General features: G+C 37.1%; 1 protein-coding gene across 5 annotated transcripts in view; it reads left to right on the top strand.

The window, feature by feature from the left end:
* Positions 1–25,809, top strand: part of ANGPT1 (angiopoietin 1) — a 246,594-nt gene that overhangs the window by 135,329 nt on the left and 85,456 nt on the right. For 3 of the 5 annotated variants that reach the window (XM_037738709.1, XM_017528999.2, XM_017528998.2), the window contains exon 2: positions 15,755–15,910. In XM_037738709.1, coding sequence (XP_037594637.1) covers positions 15,779–15,910 — 132 coding nt within the window. In that variant the 5' untranslated portion in view covers positions 15,755–15,778. Of the gene's footprint in view, positions 1–23; positions 164–15,754; positions 15,911–25,809 lie in introns of those variants that run through there. The other 2 variants (XM_037738708.1, XM_037738707.1) reach the window with 2 other exon arrangements.

Here is a 25,809-nt window from a genome sequence, read left to right as displayed (position 1 = left end):
TATAGATAGCTCTTCAAGCAGCAAGATTCTACCTACCTGTGAGAATTCACCAAGACCTTTCCCCCACTTTGGAAGAAGTCAGGTAGATTGCAAAGATTCTCTACTTTTGACAAGAGATATAAGATAGGCGTGGTGTGGATTAGCCCAATCCTAGACAAACTGGGTAAGCCTCATGTAACTGTGTGTCTTTTGGGAAATTATTTGTATTCTCTGAGTCTTCATTTTTTACAGGTAAAAAAATTGTGATAATTATGAAAAAACAAATGTGTAATTTCTTTCTATAATGGTAGTTTTCCAGCAAACTCATGAGACTTTTAAATATAACGCATCTCATATTAAACGCATCTCTGTGACATGAGAACCCTTGGCTTTAAGAAGTCAAGAATGCAAAAGGCCTCAATGAGATCCTAGAATCTATCATGTTTGGGCTTCATGGTTTCTTGGAGATAATGACGATGATATAATTTTAATATTAAAGCTGTGAATTCTGAGAACAGCCAGCCCTGGGTGGGAATATATATCAGGACAGAAAAAAAAGGCTGAGGAAGTATGTGTTTCTCCAAGGCATGTTTGTAGTAAGTCATTCTGAATTTACTGAGAAGACCTTGAAACTCTGTTTCTTCTCTATGAGTATAAGGAATAAAAGTGTCATGCATTTTATAAATTTGGGGTACATTTTTTACAATCTTGTAGAGGATATTTCTAGTTTTACAGCTACTAATTATAATAATGTCTGTTTACATATTTGTTTTTCTCGCTTGCCAGGGATTAAGCAAGAATTGCATCTTTTTCATATTTATGTATTCATGGCACATGGCCTGTTAACATATAAAACTTACTGAGTTCATTGAAATGTGTTTATATAAGAGAGTGTGTGAAAATGTATAATACATATATACATCTACATATGTGTATGTATCTGTGTGTCTTTGCTGTTATTTATTTATTTAAAGACAGAATCTCACTTTTTTTGTCCAGGCCAGAGTACAGTGGTGCGATCTTGGCTCACTGCAACCTCCCCCTCTGGAATTCAAGTGATTCTCTTGCCTCAGCCTCCCAAGTAGCTGGGATTACAGGTGTCCACCACCATACCTGGCTAATTTTTTGTATTTTTAGTAGAAACAAGATTTCATCATGTTGGCCAGGCTGATTTTGAACTCCTGACCTCACATGATCTGCCCATCTTGGCCTCCCAATGTGTTCGGATTACATGAATGAGCCACCACGGCTGGCCTGTCTTTGCTGATCTTTAAACTACCATTCTGTGTTTCTATACCTACTTGATAAGATACGGCATTTTCAAGGGGAAATAATAACTATTACTGCATCATATGTATGTGTGTATGTGTGTATATATATATATATATATTCTCTATTGATACATTATATATATATATATTCTATAGGTATAGATATAAATATACAGATAAATATGTATATATATATTCTATGGTTATACATCTTATATATTCTATATATATTTCAGTTCAAGATTCTATACAAATATATATATCTGCTAATTTTCTTTAAGCATAACTTTGCTTTTAACAACTAATACATTTTTGAGAAAAAATTATTTCAGCTCAGCATGTTCAATTTATAGTTCAACATGTTTTAATTTAGTAAACAAGAAAACACTGTTTCCAAAAGAAAAATGGCATGTTTGAATATTGATTGGATTATATTGGTAAACTTTGAAAAATATCACAATATTAGAGCTCATTCTATGAGAATATGTTTTCAATGTGCATATAACAATGTTAGAATCCATATTTACTTGATATTTGTGTTTATTTGAAAGAATGGTGTAATGAACAGAAGAACAAACATGATACTAATCCATGTGACATGTAAGATGATACCTCTGTTTTGGTTAAGTAAATGAAAAAAAATGCTAATGCTTTTCAGCAAGGATAATTAATGTGGCTATAAATAGCATGTCACTCTGGAGCTGAGGAAAGAATAAGTCAACTTGTCATATAAAATAATTATGTCACATATTTATGCTGCGCTTACAAAGCCCTCAAATGTCCTACCACATATTGACTCAATCATTCTTTCAGTATTTCTAAGCGTGAGAGTGGTGAGGGAGACTTTTCATTGTATTTTTAAAAGGACCACAAGTATATGAAGACTTTTTTACTACTTGATGGTGATCATCAAATGTTAGGTTCCTTCATTTCTCCCTTACTGATGGCAACTCAAATGCCATTAGGATCTGGGCAACTGATTTTAATTAGCTAAAAGGGCCAGAAGTTTTATATCCAAGAGAGGTATGGGCTGTGGATAACTAGAGATTACATGCTCTTGTTAAAGACTTGAAATCATATTTTTTAAATAATGTGCTAGTCAAACCAAACACTTTAGCTGGATGAATTTGGGTAGCAAAATTCCTGTTTGTAATTCTTGCCCTAACCAAGGATATGGGACTGATTAAAGTGGAAAGAGAGTGACCTGGGCATCAAAGAGATGTGAGTCTGAATATCGACTGCAACATTTGGTCTCTGTAGTCCTAATCATGTTACTGAACTTCTCATAACTTCTGCCACCTCATTGGTTTGAGATGGTAACCATACCTATTTCAAAGGGCTGCTGTGAGAAATAATTGAAGGAAGTACCTCAAGGCCTTACCTCATTGACTGATCCACAAGAAGTACTCAAGAAACAATGGCTACTGTTACAGGATTTGCATACAGTCCTTTCCCCTTGGTAAAGACCTACTCACAGCTGTTTTGGCTCTTTTGTTTCTTTGTTATTTGTTTGTTTTCTTGACATCTCGAGGGGTGGCAGGTAGGGGAGCAAGAGTAGAGGAGGGAAACCGGCTGAGCCAGTGGGGAATGTCTAGGGAGGGCAGCAGAGTTTTCCAGAATTGCTCCAACCAGGCCACCACTAAACTCTGCCAGATGTTTGTAAGTTTCCTACTAAGAATGAATGCATTCCAAGCACATTTCTCTCTTTCTCTAGTTCTTTATTTTATTTCTGGATATAAAATTAAATTATCATTTTCTGAAGAAAGGAGAAAACCAACAAAATCATTTCAAGAAGAAAATAAAATTCACCTGTATTCCCATCAGCCAGAGATAAGCACTGTTAACAATTCAGTGTTTCTTTTCTTTTTCAAATACATACAAATGTGTGTCTGAATATACTTACCATAATTGAGAACATGCTAAATATATCATTTTGTATACTTTAAAATATGCAGAACAGAAAGGGGTTTTTGTTTGTTTGTTTTTTTGTTTGTAAGTCATGGAAAGCTGGTATGTTTAAGACACTTTGTACGTTAAAATCTAGACTATCTAGTCTATTCAATGGAATGCTGCCTAGGAAGTTGGGAGGGCTGTCTTTATAATTGAGGTCATGGTTATTTTAAACTCTTAATGTAGTAATTTATGTTTGAGAAAAACTATAGAATCAATTTTTAGTTCTGGTAACATGTTTCCTTTCTTTCTCAACCCCCTAATTGCTCTCTCTGGGAAATAACTATTTGCCAAAGATAAAAATTATTCATTAGGATTCTTGAGATATAGTATTTAAATAGGGGAAGATTCATTACACAGCTTTCCTTTAGCTCCTTAGAGAGGAGGCCCTGGGGGCTTCGTGAGAGTCTGAGAAACGGTTTGTTCCTTCTTGTGTCTGTGCTAGAACTCAGGGTAACAGGAATCTGAAAGACAGTGTACTCCTCTCTTCAGGGTAAGTCGGGACTTGGAATATGAGAATGTTTTATTAGCAGTTAGAATTACTAAACCCAACTCAGTTCTGTAATTCATAGTAAAATAATACTGTTAATATATCTAAGTCTCAAAGACATAATACTGATTTAAAAATAAAAAAAAATGAAATCATGCAACAAGGTAACAATTTTGTACATCTTGAAAATGTACTACACAGTATGTTATTTTGAATATATACCTACAAAGTAAAAGGCCAAATCAACTTGAGAATAAAGGTTAATTCTGATTATGGGACAGGAGGCACCTTGATTTTTTATGTAGTAATTTATTTCTTATTAAAAATGAAAACTTCCAAAACAAATATGTCAAAGTGTGATGTCTGTTAAGTAGGAAGGTTTCTGGTTTCTATAATCCACGTTTGATGATCATAAACACTCAAGATTTAGACCTTTCAATGAATTAGTTCAGGCTTCTTTCAGTTAACAAATATATAAAGTATACAGTGCTCCCAGCTTGTTAGGGATGGGGACTAAATCATGAGGAACACTGGGAAGTGATCTACAGCTGCCAAAACTAGATTAATGAGTCTTTAAAACTGACTTTCACAAAATTCCTCTGGCAATACGTGTAGTAATGAGAGCAGGTATTTTCACAGTTACTCATGCTTCATTTCCTTCTCTTGTGGTGTATGGTTAATTCTCAGAGAAGCCAGTTCATTGTAATGCTAATTTGGGCTCTCATCCAATAGCACTTGGGATGTAACAAACATCACCAGGGCACCAAAATGGTCTTTGTGAAAGAAGAAACAATGCCCACTGTCTGTAGTCCTTTGATCAAAGTGAGAAAAAAATAGGGATTGTATTTCATTTATAAGATGTCAGCAATCATTATCCCTTTCTTATGCTTTGAATGACTATTTCTATCCTAATAATTCTTCCAGTACTTGGACCAAGGGTAATTTAAATAAGAACTGCTCAGCAAGTATTATTCAGAAAAAATTAGTTGGACCTCACACATAATGCTTTGGAATGTTTATTATACAATGACATTGACAGTTTTATGCCTGTACAAATTATTATATGTTCCATTGAGTAATCTCATATTGTGGGAGAAAACATACACATACACACATACACACATACACACATACACACACACACTTTTGTCATTTATTTGCTTTGTTTAAGCAGATGAAAGAAAATTAGTTTTAGAAAACCACAAACAATATATTTCAGAAGAGAAAGATGACAAACAAAGCAGCTTTATTGCAAGCAAGAAAGGATGTAGCATAAATAAAAGGATAATAAGAGCCTAAAAAGTCAGAGTGTTGAATAGTGAAGATGTTTTATTGAATGGGATTTGATTTTAAGTGTTAATACCTTGCAATTTCATACAAAATACCAGAGTACAATAAAGGCAATTTTCTACCTAGTCATGGTATTCCTGAAAAATCTACAAATCCTATGATTAAGGCTTTCAAACTTCTGTTCCTGAGTGTATCATCTGCTGAGTATTTAAATTTCATGATCTGACCTGTAATGTTTCATTTAATGCAGAAGGGTTTCCTTTAAAAGATCATCATTATAAGCTATGTGTTTGCATCACTGTCATTTGTCAAAGGGGAAACAAATGTGGTTTGCAGAAGATGTTTCTTAGAAGGATTATCCGGTGGAGAGCCTTTTACCCCATGAATCCCTGACAACCCATTGGCTGCTGGGGTGGTCTGTAGTTCAAATGTCAAAGCTTTCTCTTTTTAAGCGAACCTGAATGTATTTTGTGTAGCATGCAGGGGGTTAAATTGCATTTCAGATAAGCAAGAAACTAAAAAACATTACAGTAAAGGCAGACATATTTGCCATTTTGTTTGAAACACTATCTTGTTTAGTTAAAAAATGATCCCTCTTATTGTTATAAAAACAATGCATACCAAGTTGCTTTGTAATTCTTCCATTCTTCTGTAATCTAAGGATAAATTTAGAATTTGGGAAAAGGATTTCTGGGTTGTTAGGCAGAATACTGGAGCTGCCCATGACAGATTAATGGGCATTATCTAAAGTGATTGAAGTTTACATCAAATACACTTCATTCAAAGATGAGTGATGCATTGGTTATTTTAAATGGATCTTTAACAAAATAATTAAATGAACATAACTACAAAGTATGAATGTAGAACTGAACACATGTAGGTTGGGAATATGGAAAATACGTGTGTACAAGAGCATAATTGTGCAAATTTATTTGTGTGTGTATATATATATATATGTACATACAACATGTGTTCTTATGTATGTTATTAAATGGATAAACTTTATGCTTTCTGTGTCTGAAACTGTAAAGTGCACAGAAATTATCTGTCTGTGCTGTCTCCATGAATCTCATATTAAAAGTCTGATGCCCTTGTCCTATGGATATGGTATGGCATCAATGGCATGCTCTTGTTTCTGACTGATTTATCTCTTGATTTCCCAAGAAACACATTTCAGGAGATAGGCAGGAGAGTCATCTTGCCTAAGCAAGCACAGCTCCTTGTATGCTGTCAAAGTCTTCCCAGAGTCCTTTCTTATCCCCAGGTCCTCAATTTTTCCAGGCTATGTTTTTTTCAGATGTAAGTTCTCACTCTGTTGCCTAATCTGGAATACAGTGTCATGGTCATAAAGCCATTTGTTTTTTTTTTAATCTTAAGGGAGATAGAAGAAACGTATGCCCTCTCTTCTGTATTGATTTGGGACTGCCTCTGGAAAGACATATTTGATTCCCTCATTGAGAGGATTTGTTCCTTTCTTTATTCTAACCACCAGGCAGGCAGAAAGGCAGGCAGGACATTGGTACCTTCAGTCCAGCGTTTGTAGCCTGCTTGTGTTATAAGCAGTCTCAATGAACAGGATTCAGTTTTACTTCTTTTGCTTTTTTGTATGGAACAATTATTCAGACATGGTTACTTTTTAATGTGTTTCATTGATTTTACTTGATTTAAACAATGACTCATAGTAGACATGCCTGGGAGCAGCAAAGTAGAAAGACACAGTAAAACAAGATGGGGTTTTATGGTCCATGAAGTGAGGATATTTGTCTTCAGATCTATGTACTTTTACATCATTTGTGCTGGTTCCTTTGCCATTCAAAAGGGGATCATTGATAATTGCTAATATGATATTTCTTACTTAGAAAAACAAGTGTAACTAGGATAAGCTCACAATGGGAGACTCAGTATTTTCATATACAAATTCATTTATGCATTAACTTACTTATCTAAATCGTATTGAGACTGAGTTTTGAAAAATAGGACCTAGCCCAAGAAACGAGAGAATGCGTGGGGAAAGAAGTATGCCAGTTGGAGCAAAGTCATATGGAAAGACATGAGGCAAAAAGAGTATGTGCTTAATGAAATGAAAATACTGTGGTCATTTGGTGTGTTTGAAGCATAAAGTACATGCAGGGTGGGAGAGGTAGGGTCCAGATTGTCAAGAATCATCTATGCTGTTTACAGTACTGTGACATTATCTGCAGGTAGTAGAAGCTACTTAAGGAGTTTGAACGGTGGCATAACAAAGCCAAATTCGTGCTTTAGATTGATCCTGCTGGCTATGCCATGGATGATGGATTGGAGGAAGCAAGTCTGGAGTCAGGAGACCAGTTATGGGGCCATTAACAAATCCAGAAGAAAAATGATGAGAGTCTGACCTTTGTCAGCGACTGTGATATTAGTAGGGAGAGAGGGTAGTGGGAGAGGGGTGAACCTAGGCAGCCTTCAAGAGACAGCAGCGGGCCAAGTGTGGTGGCTTACGCGTGAAATCCCAGCACTTTGGGAGGCTGAGGCGGGTGGATCACCTGAGGTCAGGAGTTGGAGACCAGCCTGGCCAACATGGCAAAACCATTTCTCTACTAAAAATACAAAAATTAGCTGGGCATGGTGGCATACACCTGTAATCCCAGCTACTCGGGAGGCCAAGGCAGGAAATCGCTTGAACCTGAGTGGTAGAGGTTGCAGCGAAAAGAAATCACCCCACTGCACTCCAGCCTGGGTGACAAAATGAGACTCTGTCTCACAAAAGAGAGAGAGAGAGAGAGAGAGAGAAGAGAGACAAAGTACCAACAACAAAATCTGGTGTGGATTTAATGTAGAAAAGGATGGAAAAGACTAATCAAGGTGATTCCCTGTGACTTGGAAGAACCAGATAGGTGATAATGGTGTCATTCATTGAGATAAAAATCACAGGCAGAAAGCCAAGTGTGTTGGAGAAAGACAAGGAATATATTTGGGACAGAATAGTACCTGGGGCTTAAGTGATACAGAGACTCTAGCTCTTTATCTTAAAGCAGATACACCTGCTCTAGAAACATGATCCAGTCCAGAGCTTTGCTATTGTTTCTAATATCATTGTTTCTTTACTGCCATTAAGGATATGTATGCTGTATTTTATATATATACATACATATTTCAATTTTCTATAATAAATTAAAATTCAAACCTTATATATTCCAGTACTTTATAAAGGAAGTTTTAAATCAAGAAGTTTGAGAGTTATGTGAGTCGTTAGAAATGATCGAATCCAGCCCTTTATTTCATAGATGGAGAACTTAAACCCAAGTTGCTTAAGTAATTTCCCAAAATTCATGGAGTAAATCAATGATAGTACTTGGATTAAAATCCAGATGTCCTGATTCCTGGATGAATGTGCTTTTTATATGCCATGTGACTTTTTAAAAAAGGTAAAGGGAAAAATGAAGCAGGCATATAAATATGCTTGAGATTTCATGACTGTGACATTTTACTAGTGTGGGAAGGTAGGTGTAGAAGAGAGGTGCCAGGTTAGTAGAATGTGTTTTGGCCCAGGAGACATTTGCTTATACAAAGAGAGAATGACTTCCCTGGGTCCTGGCCCAACTCTGGGGGCAATGTAAATGACTTTGGCAATTTTCAGCAGCCACAAAAATGTGGTCCCACAAGAGTCATTACCAAAAAAAAGCAATTGCAGGAGAATTTTTTCCTATGGTATTTTCTGGGGTGCCCTTGATAGCTTCTACATATGCCTCAATGGGATGTTGCTACTTCTCCTTTGGAGGCCAAGTAACAAACATCTGCTCACATTATTAATATCAGTATCTGAGAGCATCTCCCTATTAACAGAAAGAACATTTACAGAAAGAAACATAGTCAGAGGCAGACTCCATTCACCAACTCTATTGAAATGATTCATTCACATGTTTCTATTTCCTACTAGACTCAATTCTTTGAGGCATTTGGTACCAGGCTTAGCACACAGCACATACTTACCACATATATGCTAAGACTAAACTGAACTGACACAGGGGGTGATAAGCCTGAACTAATTTTAGAATTTGGTTTTGTTTTTTGACATTTTGAGGTGATGCATGTGAAGAAAAAAAATCAAGGTGTTGCTGAGGCTTAATAACTAGGGGGTAGCTAGCTGATGGGTATCAAGGCTAGGAAGCAAGAACAGAGTCCAGCAAAGAAAGCCAAGACCCATAAAATGGATAGAGTATGAATTGGCGAAAGGGGAGAACCAAATCAGGACTCAGCAAAGGCAAAGCAAGTAGTAGGAACCAGGGAATTGGAAAAGAAATGTGGGGCAGGTCAAAGATACCGACAGCCATTGTTGGCTTAGCTTACTGATCAGAGCCTGGATTTCCCACACACCGAGGGGCCACGACCTGGCATCTGACATTGATTAGCTGTTTCACCTTGCTTTCTATAACCTCTCTAACCACAGTCACCACGTCTATAAAACGAGTTCCTTGGAGCTCATAATATTTAATGTCTCTTTCAGCTCTCTTGTACTAATGGTTTTCTTTCTTACATAAATAGTAAATATTCCTTCAGATATCAAAATGAGAAATGGGATCCATGGCATGTATATCAGCACAGAAACCATTTCAAATGTTAGCCGAATAGATCTATTGTCTAAAAAGACAATTATACTTTTCCATTTCATAAAAGAAACAGTATATTGGGAGATCTAATAATAGAAATCCCTGAAAATAATATATTTGGCTTCAGCCATCCTTTTTTATAAGGCCATAAACCTAGATATAGTTGCATTTACAATAGCACCACTGATTTAGGGAACAATGAGATTAGATAAAACCATCAACATTTAAGGCATTTTTTGCATTGTTTTCCCTTTTTATTGCTTTCCCATATTTACCCATTTGCTTTATTTCATGGTTGTTTTGCCATAACTGAGTAATACCATATGCACCAACATCCAGTGAGGGTCCATTTAATCTGCACCATATTATAAGTGTACAATGCCTTTGTCAATTTTTATAGGTTTAAAATGTTATTTTCTTAAGAATTACATGGAGAAATTATATTCTTTGTGCTTTAAGATACGCTCTGGTTTAAGAGATCCCTTGAAGTGGTCTTGGAGTGAAGTGATACAGAATGCTTTTCACATACAAGACATGTCATAATCCCACACAGATTTTGGTTCTCATGAACCTGAAGCCCCAAGGGTTTTGAGATTCTAGAAAAAGCTCTCCCAAAATTCTCTCTCATAATGAAGAATGATGGCATAAATTCTCCCCTAGTCATTGGGCAAAAGACAGGGGAGGGGATTTATGAGAACTACAAATGGCTGATTATATTACCTTCTCAAAATTACGTTTTCTTTGCCTACCTAATACTAAGAGTTTTCATACGGTTGACTGAATATTTGCTTTATCACCATGGGTAACATTTCCCAGACATTGTAGCCATCAATCAATATGCAAATGTGTAAATCAAAAAGTTAAAAAATGATCAATCTTTGAACAAGTTTCACCTCATCATTTCTGCAGCTTTCATTTTACACATTTTGTGTATGAATATTGCTTGTTATCAGAATTTGCTTTTAAGATTGGTAGCAACAAGCTTGTGTTTGGTGAATGACGTCCCTTCAGAATGGAGCACAATCTACCAGGAAATCTAGCCTCAAAGCAACATCCCAGCTCTGCAACCAACCCACCCCCTGATCTTAGACAATTTACTTAACTCCCCTGAGCCTCTGTTTAGACATCAGTGAAATGAGGAAAATGATGCTTACAATACCTGGATTGTTCTAAAGATTCAATGAACTGCATATTTGTAAAAGCTGATACATATCTAGCCTTTGTAGAGGCTTTGTGTATTATCCTTATTCCCCTTGTTGTATTTTATAATGGTTGGCAAGAAATAGAATGAGCAGAACAAAATAAACTTATGTTGCTAAGAAAAAAAGGTAAGAACTAATGAAAGGACTTTTAATGATTCTCTTCTCTTAAAAGTACTGGCAAAGTAAACTTTCCACATACCTGGCCCTAGGGCTTCTCATCTCACCTCAAATTAAATTGGTCTCCACTACAGTGAAGCCAAGTGGAAGTAATCACCCTCTAATGATGCATGTTTTTCTCAAAGGAATAAGTATTACAATGCAATATTGTATATGTTATAATAATGAATATGCAATAACTGACTAAAATTAAAATTATCAGTCATTTAATCAGTCAACCATCCAGGCAACCAGTCCAATAACAGAATGCTTCCCACAACTCTGAGGCTAGTAGAACATCAGAAGATAGAGTTGAGATTTTTCTTTGATGTCTGTCTTTTCTTTGATTTCTATGAAGTCATTGAAGACCTCTGTTTTTTTAAACTGTAAAATGGAATCAATTCTCTCCTTGTAAGTTTGGTATAAGGATCAAATCAGACAATGTGTACAAAACACTGCAAATATTAAATCACTTTACAAAGGCAACATTTTTTTTTTTTTTGCTTGAAGCTCATCACTTACTGTTTGTCATTTCATTTCTCTTTTTTTNTTTTTTTGAGACGGAGTTTCGCTCTTGTTACCCAGGCTGGAGTTGTCATTTCATTTCTAATCACATTCTACTATCCTCTTCCTAGTATTTTGGCCAATAATTTACAAAACTCTGGCATGGAAATATAATCAAATAATTTATGATTCAGGTTGAGAGACTCCTACATTATAACTCATTAGCTCTATGGTCAGCAACTTCTAAGCTTAAAATCCACATCTTAGATGTTTATAAAATATTGAACCTTGAGGTGACTGTTATTTACTGTAAGCATATTTTAAGACCAGTAGGGAATATTTGAAGACAATCAAATTTGTTACAAATCTTTTCTGAACCTGGCTACTATGTCACATCAAGATGGATTTCACAGTTATACATCTACAGAGGAATGCTTAGAGATAAGATGAAAGCAGTCCTCCTTATTAATCACACATTGTATATTTGACTTCTGCCTCCTGTCTCAGCCTTTAAATCAACTACATATGGTTCTTGCTACTTAAGTGTGCCATTAGATTTTTCATTAAAAGGCAGTTACTTTTGGAGAAAGCAGCCTCATTTCATTAAATAATAATTAACTAGAGCTATAGTCATGCTACTCATCATGGCTGCCTAAATGAGCATTTTAGTATAGGTTGGAGACTTACTTTATTTCTACAACATGGTCAGCAGAACTGAGATGTGCTTTATGGTTGTGATGAATGCTAGTATAAAACTGTTATTTTGCTTTGCTGGTGTCAACTTTTATAGCTTAAAAAAAGCACAAAAATACAGAATGGTCACCAGTTGATACAAAGGCTGAAACTTGATGTAGCCACCTCTGCTGAGGGTGTCCTCCCCTGTGAAGACGAGGGTACATGATTGTTGTTACACCTGGAGCAAGTCAAACTCTGGGAACAGACTCCTGCTAACCAACTGCATAAGACATTGATGCATAATTATCAAGTAGGTCTTGTATTGGAGTTCACTGATTAGTGAACTCTCGCAGGAGGAAAATTTGCATAGAAACCCAGATTTCTTGGTAATCAGGGAATCTGATATTTCAAAGTAAATTTGATGGTTTAAATCAGTGTTACTCAAGGACATTGTTGTCATTTTGGAAACATGGTAAGAAGTTTGCACCAGAATGTAAACTAGAGCATCACTTTCTTCATTGAGAAAGTCTTGCCTCTGTGTGTGTGTGTGTGTGTGTGTGTGTGTGTGTGTGTATGCATCAGGTGAACTAAACAGTGTGTTCAGTGACATAGGTAATTTACATCCTAGTGAAAACTCCTAATTTCATGGCTGACTGTTCACAGCCAGGCCTTATCCTGGCAGTTGTTCTATAGACCGCACTTTGAGATACACTCATTCTTTACCTGAATAATAATTACATTGGGAAGCTTTATAAAATAAACAGTTTCCCAGTATATGCCCTTAAAGGTTTCTGGCATGTTGTGCTTCCATCTGCATTTTAAAATTCTCCCCATGTAGTTTTGATGAACACTCAAACTTTAAGAGCATATAGTAAAATGCATAGTGTAATGAAGCAGTGCTAGGCTAAATAGATTAGAAGTTAACAACATGGCTTTTGGAGTTGCGAGCTGAGTTCTTGGTTCTTGCTTGTTCTTGAGCAAGTTGTTTGGGGGTTCTGAGTCTCAATAGTTTCATCTATAAAGCAGCTATAAAACATAAAATTATCATGATGTTCAAGTGTGATTATAAAAGAAAAACATGTAGCTCAGTACCTGTTGCATAATAGGCAATTGATAACTGTCAGCTATAAATGACAGCTATTATCTTCATAATGGATACTTATCTGCCATTTCTGAAGATGCATACATTCATCTATAATCCTCAATTCCCTGGAAAAGTGAGGACCATATTGCTAATATTTCCCTACCTGAAGCTTCTTCTGCTAAACACTGATCAAATGTAATAATCAAAAACCTTGGTTGTAAGTATTAAAAACCTAAATCAATGTGATTGAAGGGAAAAAAAAGTTGGCTGCTCAGTGGGAGATTGCTAGATCATGCAACTTACAACTGAATGTCCAAGGATGAAACTAGCTAAAAATACAGCTGGGTCTAGGTGCTCAAAATGTATCACATGAATCCATGTCTATCTGTCTATGCATCCGCGTATGTATGTACATGCATAGATCTATCTGTCTGTCTATCTATCTATCTATCTATCTATCTATCTATCTATCATCTATCTACCTACCTACCTGTCTGTCTGTCTGTCTGCCTATCTATCTGTCTGTCTATTTATCTCCCTATCTATCATCTATCTTTCTGGGTCAGGTTCATTCTTGGGCTGACTCTGGTTTTGTGGTGGCAAAATGGGGCATCAACTGAATAGGGCATGTGTCACCAGCTTATTAACTACAGAGGAAAAGAAAGTTCTTTTGTAAAGTAGTTTGATGAAATTCCAGAACTGAGACTTAATGGCCTTGCTTGTGATGCCTTTCCATTCTTGAACAATTCACACCTACATAGTAAGAACAGAACATTCTGGCTTGCCAGGTTTGAACCTGTACTCATTCCTGATGCTAGGATGGGACAACTCCACCTGAAACATTTGTTCTGAAGGGCAAAAAGATAATTTCTCAAAAGAAAGTTAAGGAATGACATTAGGAAAAACGGAACATAGGATGTGGAATCCAAAATGACAGATGTTTATTACTCTGTCCTACGTCTTTTTCTCTACCCATCCTTTGTTGTTTAAATATGTTAGTTCAATTGAAATAAAGCCAAGATTTGGCCTACAAAACTTACATTTTGATAATTTTCAGAGATTTATTCTAATCTATTTTGTATTTGTTTTATAATAAACTTCTGTAGATTGCACTTGTTCCCCCTCCTATGTCTAATTTGGGGGAAAAAAGAATGAAGGATAATTCTTATATTGACCAAGAACAAATTTGAAATTTATTAATAATAATATGAGTTTGATTGAAAACTCATTTTTGTTAGGTTGGGACAGATTTGTGTTTGATAAATAGAAATGAGCAAGGGATGATGTTAGCAAGTGAACTGCCAAAGCTTTACAAAGGGGAATTTACATTTAGACTATATTCCTTACACGATAATAATGTTACGATGGATTATAAAATAGTGGATGTATTATGGTTCACTAAATCAGTAAAAAATCACGTAGCTGTTAATGATTTGGAACCTGGCTTATGAAGCACGACTTGGCAGGGCTATCAAGTGGTTGAAAGTGCTAGCATGAGGGTTGAGGCTTTCAGTGCTCATGTCCAAGTCTGGCTGTTTTTGTGGTGTGTGGCCTTGGACCTGACTTCTCTGGGATGCAATTTCCCTATATGTGTAATTGAGTAATGTAGTCATCGCACAGTGGTGGAGGGATAAGTGCGCCGACAGGGAGATGCAGGTTTCTTTTGTATTTTTTCAAGCAACGCGTATGTTCAGCTTTATTCTCCCAAGTTCCTAACAGGCTCCCTTGCAATAAGTCACTTAACAATTCTCCATAGTCCCTATGGCACCATTTATTTTAGCACTATAGTGTTCCCTAAGAGGGCACTGTAAAGGACTAAATATTACCAAAAGCAATAAGGGCAAATACTGCTTTATGAGCTGTACTTTCAGTACCTATTTTTGAGCTTGCAAAGGAGCATGGATAATGATAGAATGATTATAGCTAGCTCTCAGGCTTTGCAGCTCATTTCATACATCATTGCCTATATTTTAATATTCCTTTAAAGGTTTTTGTTTTGGGCATCATCCTTTCTCCCACTCCTCATCCCATTCCCCCAAAGCAAGCGTAGTCTTTTATTTATCATTACAAAAACGGAAGCAGGAGGCTGAAGTTTTCTGAGATAAGTGGTCAGTATGGTGTAACGGAAAAGCCAGAGCACCAAAAATTAGATTTAAATTATTATGCGAATTTTGCTGCATTCTTGCTGGGCAACTTGAGTTTGTCACTGGCCCTCTCTGATTCTATTTCTTCATCTATAAAATAAACATAACAAGAAAGCTGACTGTGATATATCTTTGCTATGAAGACTAAATGGATAATGTCAACCTTGGGAAAGCGTGATCCAAGTGCAAATTATCATTATGATTATGATTATTATAAATATATGTATCAGTATATTAGGAATTTGTTGACAACTAGATTCCTGTGTGCTCTGCTCCCATTTCTTCAACTCCCAGATATGCAGAGGATCCCTGCCAGATGGCTGATTCGCCAGCTGTGTCTTGTTTTGTCATTGTAAATGTTACATGCTCCAACTGGGAGGCTTTGATTATAATGTAATATGTTTTGTCCTTTATCTCTTACAGCTTGAGAATTACATTGTGGAAAATATGAGGTCGGAGATGGCCCAGATACAGCAGAACGCAGTTCAGAACCACACGGCTACCATGCTGGAGATAGGAACCAGCCTCCTGTCTCAGACTGCAGAGCAGACCAGAAAGCTGACAGATGTTGAGACCCAGGTACACCCCCAAGGCCAGGGTCCACAGATTCAACCAGGAGGCTTTTTTTTTTTTTTAGCTTGCTTCATAAACACAGAGCACATTTCAGCACTGTGATGAGGGAAATATACATTTTTGTTTATTGGTAATAACAACAGTGACTGCCTGACATACTGTGCGTGTTTCTTTTGATCTAATGAGAGTTGGTATATTTAGCTTTGTATGTGTTTGCAAAAACAGGGCCAGGAAAGGACCTCATCAATGTTTAAATTCAAATAAGCACTGCAGCTACCAACTGTGATATGATATGTGTCAAACAAAATAACCATTTGGGGCAGATTGTTGTCTTTGTTGTGCATTTTTGACCAATTTTGCTTTGTCTTTGGTAACGCTGTAGCCATAGGAGCACCTGCAGTTGGTTTGTGCATTCAGCAGATAGAAAGGAAAACGCCAAGTGAATGTATCAAGAATATGTGTGTATTTACAGATGTCTCTCTGTTAGGGACCATGATGTACTTATTTGAGTACAATCAGTAAAAACCAGGGATGCCCTTCAATCACCAGTGTCACAAACACACCATCACAGTTTATTGCTAAATAGCAAATATCATTTTTGACTACTATCATTTTGATAACTATCATTTTTTATTGTCTTCTTAGTCTCCTTTTAGCTACAAAAATCATTATTCCAGTTACCATTCCAAAACCCAAGGGATGATTCTATCCCAACGTAGTTGATTTCTGGCATGAAAGCTGAAATATATGCATTCAAAAATAAGGTGCAACCTTATTTCTATTTTATTTCATTTGTGTTATTGGCATCACAAATAAGTTGGCATTTTAAGAAAAATAGCAATGATAATTGATACAGATAAAGCCTTTTATATAATGCAACTTCCCCTGCACAAATGATTTTCATGTAAATCACTTAGAGCAGATAGATGTTTTAGCTAGAAATCACTAGTTTGAGTGACTTGTCACATTCATACAGCTAGTGTATAAAATCTGAGAATCAAACTCCAGGGTACTCATTTATTTTCTTTTCTATCCCCCTTGATTAGTAGTACTAATAATTGACTAATTGAATAAGAACTTAAGTGTTAACTACATTGAAGCAATGATTCACACGAGCTTTGGGAAATACTTTTTGGTGCATATCAGCATCAGATAAACATGGGGGATGGGCAGAACTACATACTGTCTCTGAAAATTACAAAACTTTCATCATTCATTGGCACAGTAAAGCAGGAAAAGCCGCACAACAAACCTCTCGAACACGAACTGGGAAGGATGGGGTGATTTGTTTGACTGGGAGCAGCAGAGGCATACTCGCCTAACAGCCGAGCTCACCTTAACAAACAAAGTCCCTGCCTTTTTGAAGGTTTACAGCTCTAGAAATTACACGTGAAAGGGTCTTGATCCATGAAGTAGGTGTGGGATATGTGACTCAGGTGGGGGTTTGATCCTGTTTACGTAAAAATAATGCCTTCAGAAAGATTCCTCCATACCATATCTGTGATCTATAGATGGGATTGTGGTTAGCAGTAGGGGTCTTATCCTTAACCGGGCTGGCAGAGCCAACCAGTCCCTCCTGTGGCTAACTTCTGCCTTCTCCTTTTGAGATGCAATGTAGAAGGCCAGAGGTGATTAAGGGTCTTCTTCCTCAACAGTAAGTTTGATAATATATGCATATTGGTTTCTTGTGACTATATTGTTTATTATTTTTATTATTAGAACAGAATGGTCAACCTCTCCTACAAAATACACTTGTATGTTCAAAAACAAATACACAATATATCCTACTTAATTGCATATTTGAAATTTGTATATATTTCTATTACAGTAACTTTTATCAAACACATGGTAGGGTCTTGTTTAATTTTTCTGTTCCCTAAAACACTGTATCTTAGGTTGTTTTTTATCTCTTTCTACCTAGGAATTTAAGTTGTGGGGAAAAAATGTTCCATTGTTAGCATGTTAATCTCCAAACTGTTAAGTTGCATGCTATGTAAGATTTTAAGAGATAAATTATTCTTTATCGTTAAGGCCAGAAGATGTGTACTTTATCGGAAAAAGTACAGAAAATTCAAAGAAAAGGAATAACTACTCCCTATATGAAGCAGCTAAAACTTATTATTAAAGACCAATGAAAGTTTATTAGATACAGTGAGAACAATTTTAAGATAGCTAAAACCCAGAAAACATTTCCAAAATCACAAATCCATCACAACTAGCAATGAGACGGAAGTAGAAAAAGAAGACAGTGGCTCAAATTACGCCCTTCCTTAAGAAGTGAAGCCTATGTGTTTTTTTCACTTTCATTTTAATGTCTTCCAATTGCCTATGCTATTTGTAGCTGTGATGCTTCAAACCTGTTATATGTAAATGTATACCCTTTGTGCTACTTATTTGAACTATTGCAGCAGAACATGTTCTGCTTAGACACAACCACTCAAGTGAACTCAAATCCTGATTCAAAGCCAAGTTTACAAAAGTAATCCTGAATTATTCCTTAACCTCCATATACTGTATTCATGTATAATAAGCATTTATAAACCAATAGATCCTTCTGTGCTATCCAGACATGCCTTCATGGTTTTCCTCTTGTATTCATCTAAGTTAGTTTCACTTTGGTAAGTGTTGCTTTTTCTAAACCTGACTTCAGGTCCCCATTTATTTCAAGAACTCATGACAATGTCTTTCCAATACATTTTAGTGCCCTAGATTTCACATGATGGTATTATAGAATAAGTTAACTTACTGCTTTCTAGTCCTCTACTGACATCCTAGATTTGCAACTTAACAAAATGTGGAAAGCCACAGGTTCACTGCAATGGCATTTTAAGATCCTCTTGCTCTCGAAAAAGTATCATGATCAGGAAAGATAGCAATAATGACCACACCTGAATAACCCTGCTGGCCATGGTGACAAGAATCAGAAACTACCACCATGCCTTTTCCTTCCCCCTTAGTCTGGCTTGCAGTGCTTCTCTTACTCTGTTATCAGTTTGTACCAATATCTCTTTGCCTTCAAGTTCCTCTTTCCAAGAGTACAATATGAAGGGGTTTGTTTGAGGAAATATTCGTGTCGCTTCCTGTAGTGTGATTCTATTTCTCACTTCTTTTTCAGGCAAATTTGGTTTTATGGGAAACTAACAAAAAATTGCGTTAAAATTTACCTCTAATAATCTGTGCTTGGCTGAGTTCTAAGTAATTTTACATATATTAGTTATTTAATAACAATAATGAGTGCTATAAGGTAGATGATATACCATCCTATATTTATTTCTTCATTATTCTTTATTATTATTTTTTGAGATAGGGTCTTACTCTGTCACCCAGGCTGGAGTGCAGTGGCTGATCAGGGCTCACTACAGCCTTAACCTCCTGGTTTCAGGTGATCCTTCCACCCAAGCCTCACGAGTAGCTGGGACTATGGGTGCGTGCCACAATGCTCGGCTAACTTCTTTATTTTTGTAGAGGCCAGGTCTTGCTATGTTGCTCAGGCTGATCTCAACCTCCTAGGTTCAAGCAATTCACATGCCTTGGCCTCCCAAAGTGCTGGGGTTACAGGCAAGAGCAACCACTCCTGCCTTTGGGTGCTTCCTTAATGTAAGATGATTTAATACGTCCTATTAGAATATAACAAATAAAGTGGTCTTTACCTTCATGAGTTTATGTAGCAAAATACTTCTAAGTCATTTCTTTCTTAAATTTCTATCAAATTAATTATCTGTGGAGCCCTTCCTCATAGATTTAAAGAAGCACCTTTCCAATCCCCTACTGTGGAAAGTATAATTGACCAGTGCTCAACAACTGCTGTGCTCTGAAATCCATTGCTGTGTTGGTTCAGAGACCACAATTCCGGTGGTTACTTCCACTCATTGTGGCAGGGAGATGTAGACCTACTCCTGGAAGCTGTAGGAGTCCACATGACTTTGGCTACGGGCTCTCCATCAGCCTTGCTGGAACTGTTGCACAGCTGCCTTGAGGGATAAGACTTCTACCCAACTTTTCTTCCTTCACTCTCCTTCCTGCAATTAGACCGGCATCCCAGTCTGAAGGCTCTCCAAACCTCCTCTGGCTTTCTCCCAATTTTTCCTCATGGGCATTTCCCTTAATATATTTCCTGCATGTTTAATCCCATTTAATCATCTTTTCAGACATCACAAATAATCACATCTGCTGTTTGGACCTCAGTAGCACTAATTAGAAATATAAGGCAAGCCAAGCACAGTGGCTTGTACCTAAAATCCCAGCACTTTGGGAGACCCAGTGGAATAATGACTTGAGCCCAGGAGTCTGACGCCAGCCTGGGCAACATAGCAAGATCCCATCTCTTAAAAAAAAAAAAAAAGCCCAGGCATGGGGATGTGTGCCTGTAGTCCTAGTTACTCAAGGGGCTGAGGTTGGAGGATCCCTTGAGCCCAGAAAGTTCAAGGTTATAGTGAGCCGTGATCACACCACTGCACTCCACGTTGGTTGACAGAGAGAGACCCTATCTTTATTTGTGTGTGTGTGTGTGTGTGTGTGTGTGTGTGTGTGTGTGTGTGTGTGTGTATTAGGCAGTTCAGGAACAGTTGGTTCAACGAGCATGAATCTTTAGTCATAAACAGTTTTCTTCTCACATCTAATCTCAAAGAGCAGCTCCCAAGTGAAGCTGCTATATCTCTTTGCCTTGATAAGAAATAATTGAAGAAACTTTTAATTTTGGTTTAACTGAAATGATGACACAAACTAGTGGGTCATCTAAGGAAAATATCCTGTAATTAATTATCTTACAAGGTTTAGGAAAAGTGTTTGATAAGCCACTAGGAGAGGGCTCAGCAACCTATGGTCTACAGGTCAAATTTGACCAGCCATCTTGTTTTGTAGATAAGGTTTTATTGGACACAGGTGCATGCATTCATTTATACATTGTCTATGGCTGCTGTTTCACTAAGATGGCAGAGTTGAATGTTATACCAGAGACTATTTGGCCTGCCAAGCCTAAGATGTTTACTGTCTGGCCCTTTATAGAAAAATCTGACCAACTTATGCATTAAGATATAAATTCCAAAGAAGCAGGGATTTGTCTGCCTTGTTCTTGTTCGCTGCTCTATCATTAGGATTTAGAATAGAACTGGTACACAGCCTCCCAATAAATACTTGTGAAATAATTACATTAACTAATTTTCAGTCCTTCAAGTTTCCTTAATCTCTGCAGGTTTAGGCCAAAGCCACCAAGCCCCGGGGTACTATGCTGAGACTTGTATGTTGATGGTAATAGATATCCACAATAGCTGATGAGACTTTGAACAGAAGCAGTCTACTGCAAAGATGTCTGACCTAACTAAGAATATTGAGTGATTTTTTTTCCCATACTCTGAAAAGCATAAGAAATTTGGATACCTTCCTTACTCATGGTGCTAATTTAGTGGGCAGGGGAGGGGGAGAGAGTTGGATGCCATCAGCCACAACAAGCAGAGGACCTCATGGTGACTTGAAAGAAACCATTTTGGTAGCAGTTGTTGGTGACTACAAAACACACTTTTCTTAGCCAGAGGGAATCTACTTATTTACAGCTACATGATAAGCCGTGGGAAACAACTCAGACTCTGGAGATAGACTACCTGGGTTGCATTCTGACTCTACTGAGCATTAGCTGTATTGGGAGAGTTATTTCTACCCACAATTCTGTGTCTGTAACATAAGTATTTTCTATTAAACTCTGTAACCAAATGAGGTGGTTATTACATTATAAATATAATATAGGGTTATATTATATTATAAATATATATATATATAAATGAGGGGATTACTATTAGAAATGAAATATATTTATATATAATATAAATAAAAATATAGTTATATAATATTAATTATATATTACAACTAAGATGAACAGTAATCCTCTAAGATTGTCAAATTTCTACATTCATTTTTTCTACTAAAACTTTTATAGGAGTTTTGTTTTACACAATTTAATAGTCCATTTAAATTTGGAGCAGTCTTCCACCTTTTTTTCCTTGAAAAGTCCTTTGACATTCTTAAGAAACTAGGTTAATTATTTTGTAAATCATCTCACATTCTGCATTTGCCTGAATATTTCTTTATTATGACCTTTAGTTGACTGTTCAGTCCCCTATAGTTTCTTAAACTGGAAGTTGCATCTAAAGACTTGTTTAGGTTGAGTGGAATGTTGTGGCAGGGGTGCTCTGTGGAATTACTGGTCACTTGCTATCGCATCTCTTCAGGAGACACACATGCCGGATTGCCACTCCCTTAGTTATACTGTTCTTTAATTTGGTTAGGGTCATAACCTCTATATCACTGCATCTCAACAGTTCATTTTTCCCTAGGAAATTAACAGATAACCTGTAAGGTAACACTTTGTCACATTGCCCATTACTAACCGAGTAAATTACTTCATTCATTTTACAAAATGGTGATTTTCTAACTCTCTCATTCCTTCTACACGTATCAACCTTAATTCTTCTGTAAGAATTAATTGCTAAGGCATCATACTTCATGTTAGACATTTTTCTTTGAAAAAAAAAAAGCAAAATGAAACACAACCCTACAAACAAGGACTATATTAAAGTAATGAGCTGTTGAAAGAGATTTTTGGCCAGGCATGGTGGCTCACACCTGTAATCCTAGCAGATTGGGAGGCTGAGATGGGCAGATTGTTTGAACTCGGGAATTCTAGACCAGCCTAGGCAACATAGCAGAACCCTGTCTTTACAAAAAAAAAAAAAAAGTACAAAAAATTAGCTGGCACACCTCACTGGAGCCCAAGAGGTCAAGGCTGCAGTGATTGTGATCATGCCACTGCACTCCAGCCTGGGCAACAGAGTGAGATCCTGTCTCTTAAAAAGAGAGAGAGAGAGAGAGAGATTGTCTTTCTACCTCAATCTCTATCTTTTAGCATTAATATTAATGTAAAGGATCAGAGGCACTCTTGAATATACTAAAGAGAGCTGGGTGAAATTTTCCAGCTCACTTTCTCTGGGAAACTAATAATTTTTATTTTTAAAGGTTTGCTTTTATTTATTTATTTATTTATTTTTAGAAAAAGAAAGAACTAAGATTTTGTATCCCATACATCCTCAATTTCAGGTTTTATGTCTCTCTTACTGTTACGTATATTTTGGAAAATTTAATATTTGAAATTGTTCTTTGAGGGGCATATTCCACAAAGGCTTTACTCCGTTTTCCTTCTTCTTTCTTTAAACACTTTCTTTTTTTCCCCAAAGATGTGCTTTTGGAATGTGTTTAGGCTAAGAAGGAAATGTATTTTGTCATTTTAATGGAACACTTCTATTATTGCTAAGCACCAAGTTCCATAGATGCATGGCAAGAAAGTGGTCAATTTATCATAGTTTGCTATGCAATTCTCCTGGTTGCCCACTTTTGAACTTCAGACCCAGTTTAATACATCAGTGGAGAGAGTTGAAATAAAGCAGCCATAGGGTCAAGGTGATGGGGAAGGAAGCGGAGGGATTGGCATTTGTGCTTGAAACTGCCCTGATCTTTAGATAGGCATTTAGCCTGGACTTCTGATATTGGACTCCTTCCTTCTCCCGTATTCAGACGCTGCTCTAGATTTGGACTGTCATTATTGAAGTCTAATGTGATATTCATGTCGGCCCTGCTACCCTTTCTGTGACCATGACTCAAACCTGAAAAACAGTTCATTTTCCATTGCCCAGAATGTCTTCTAACTCAGCTGTGAGCACTGCAGTGTGCTGGACCCCAGGCGAGGTCTGGAGGCTTAGAGGACTCCATATGAGCCTTCCTGCCTCTGTGTAACTGACGTCCTAGGGGGGCAGAAAGAGAGGAAATGAGTGAACAGATATGATCGTTTTTGAAAGTGATGATTCTGTAAAGAAAATTAAATAAGGTGATGTGATGCAGGGTTAGGAAGGTGTTACACTACAGAAGGTAGCCAGAAAGGGATTCTCTAAGACGATGAGAAGAAATCAGCCATGCATCTGGGAAGGGGCGGGCATGCCAAGCACAGGAAACTGCAGGTACAAAACTTCCAAGATTGAAATAAATTTGGCTAGTCAAGGTGGCAGAAAGAAGACTATGTGGTTGGAGCATAAAAAGAAGTGAACAGGATTCTTCTGATCACGTGGGTCTCTTCAGGCCAGGCTGGGTACTTTGGAATTCATTATAATTGCAAGGAGAAGCCACTAGCATGTGGCAAAGGAGATGGCATGATCTGATTTATGTGTTTAAAAAGATCCCTCTTGTTGCTGTGTGACAAACGGACTTGAGGGTAGGGCAAGTAGGAGCAGGAAGACAAACTGGGGACTGTAGTGGTCCCCAGACTTCGATATAGGCAGCTTCATTTTCAATTTTGAATGGTTCCATTTTGTTCTCAATGGACATGGAGGAGAATACTTACTGTCCTTTGGAAATTAAAAATTTTAGTGTCTGAGAATGTCAGGAAGTGTGATCAAAGAGTATGGTGAATAAGAAAGAAAATAGATTTTATTTAACTGCATGTGATATGCTTGCTTTAGTGAGGCAATGTACCTCATAAGCAAATATTGAGTATCCATAAACAAATATTGAGTGTTGTCTCTGTGCCAGCCACTGTTCCGAATGTCACCAAAACATTTAAGTGTTTCCTTCCCTCTTTCATTATTTTATAAATTGTCACTCAATAAACAAATAAAAATCTTACTTGGACAATAATATGTTTAATTGTTGAAAGTTGCGTCTTTCCATCTCACCATTCTCTGTCCCGTCCCCTGCTCGCCTTTCTGTTTCACTCTTTGCAGGGCCAGGACTATAGGGTAAGCCAGTGGAACCATGTCAGACCAAGTCAGACATGTGCAGAATCAGATCCTGTCTTTATTTTAGAATGATATCCTGTTCAATGTGGATTTTTTGCATGAATTGTAAATTTTTTTAAATGTTACATTAAAATATTACTTACCTTGATTACGGAGTTTTCTGGCACCACTTTAAATTTTGTAGCTGAGGCATTTACCTCTCTCACCTCAGCCTAATTCCTGCCTTGCTCCCTTCAAATACATCTCCTGCCCTTGCAAGCTCCTGTAGCCCTAGTCTAGCCCGGGGCCTATCAGTGTATTTTGTTTTTTATTTTATTTTTTATTTATTATTATTTTGGAGATATGGTCTCACTCTGATGCCCAGGCTGTAGGGCAGTGGGTGTAATTATGGCTTACTGCAATCTCTGCCTGCCGGGCTCAAGTGATCCTCTTGCCTTAGCCCCCCCGAGTAGCTAGGACTACAGGCATGCACCATCATGTCCAGCTAACTTTTGTAGGTTTTTGTAGAGATGGGTTTTTGCCATGTTGCCCAGGCTGGTCTTGAACTCTTGAGCTCAAACAAGCTACCCGCTACAGCCTCTCAAAGTGTTGGGATTATAGGCATGAGTCACCACACCTGACTCTGTTGGTATATTTTGAATAGACTTTCTGTGCACATCTGATATAATCCTAGACTTAGAGACGCTACAAAAAAGGAGGAAGACTCTAATGGCATCATTTTTTAGAGGAACTTTACATTGATATTGACCTGGCAGAAGTTTTTCTAGGTTTTTTTAAGTAAGTAGTTTTAAGAAAGATGTGGCAGTTTAAAAATTTTTCAAATACTATGAGGAGCTTTTTAAATTAACTTATTTTCTTTCTTGCCTTTTATACCTCCCTTAAGGAGGAGAGAGAGGGAGGGACAAGACAGAGTCAGGAACAGGGCACTGACACAAGTTGAAGGCATCTGTGAGGACTGGAGTATGCATTGTTTGCCTCGAGAATGACAGATTTGGGTGCACAGCTCACAGACTCATGTCATAATAAGGCCCAGCTAGACACATAGGTCACTGTGATTCAAGATGAATTGAGAATTCAGGTTCTAGAGGATCACCAGAGTAGAAATAGTAGATTTGCAAGGATGAGAACAAT

The sequence above is a fragment of the Cebus imitator genome, unplaced genomic scaffold, assembly GCF_001604975.1.
Source record: "Cebus imitator isolate Cc_AM_T3 unplaced genomic scaffold, Cebus_imitator-1.0 Scaffold56, whole genome shotgun sequence".
Taxonomy (NCBI): domain Eukaryota; kingdom Metazoa; phylum Chordata; class Mammalia; order Primates; family Cebidae; genus Cebus; species Cebus imitator.
Note: the sequence above shows the minus strand (reverse complement) of the source record. Positions and strands in the feature narration are given on the sequence as shown.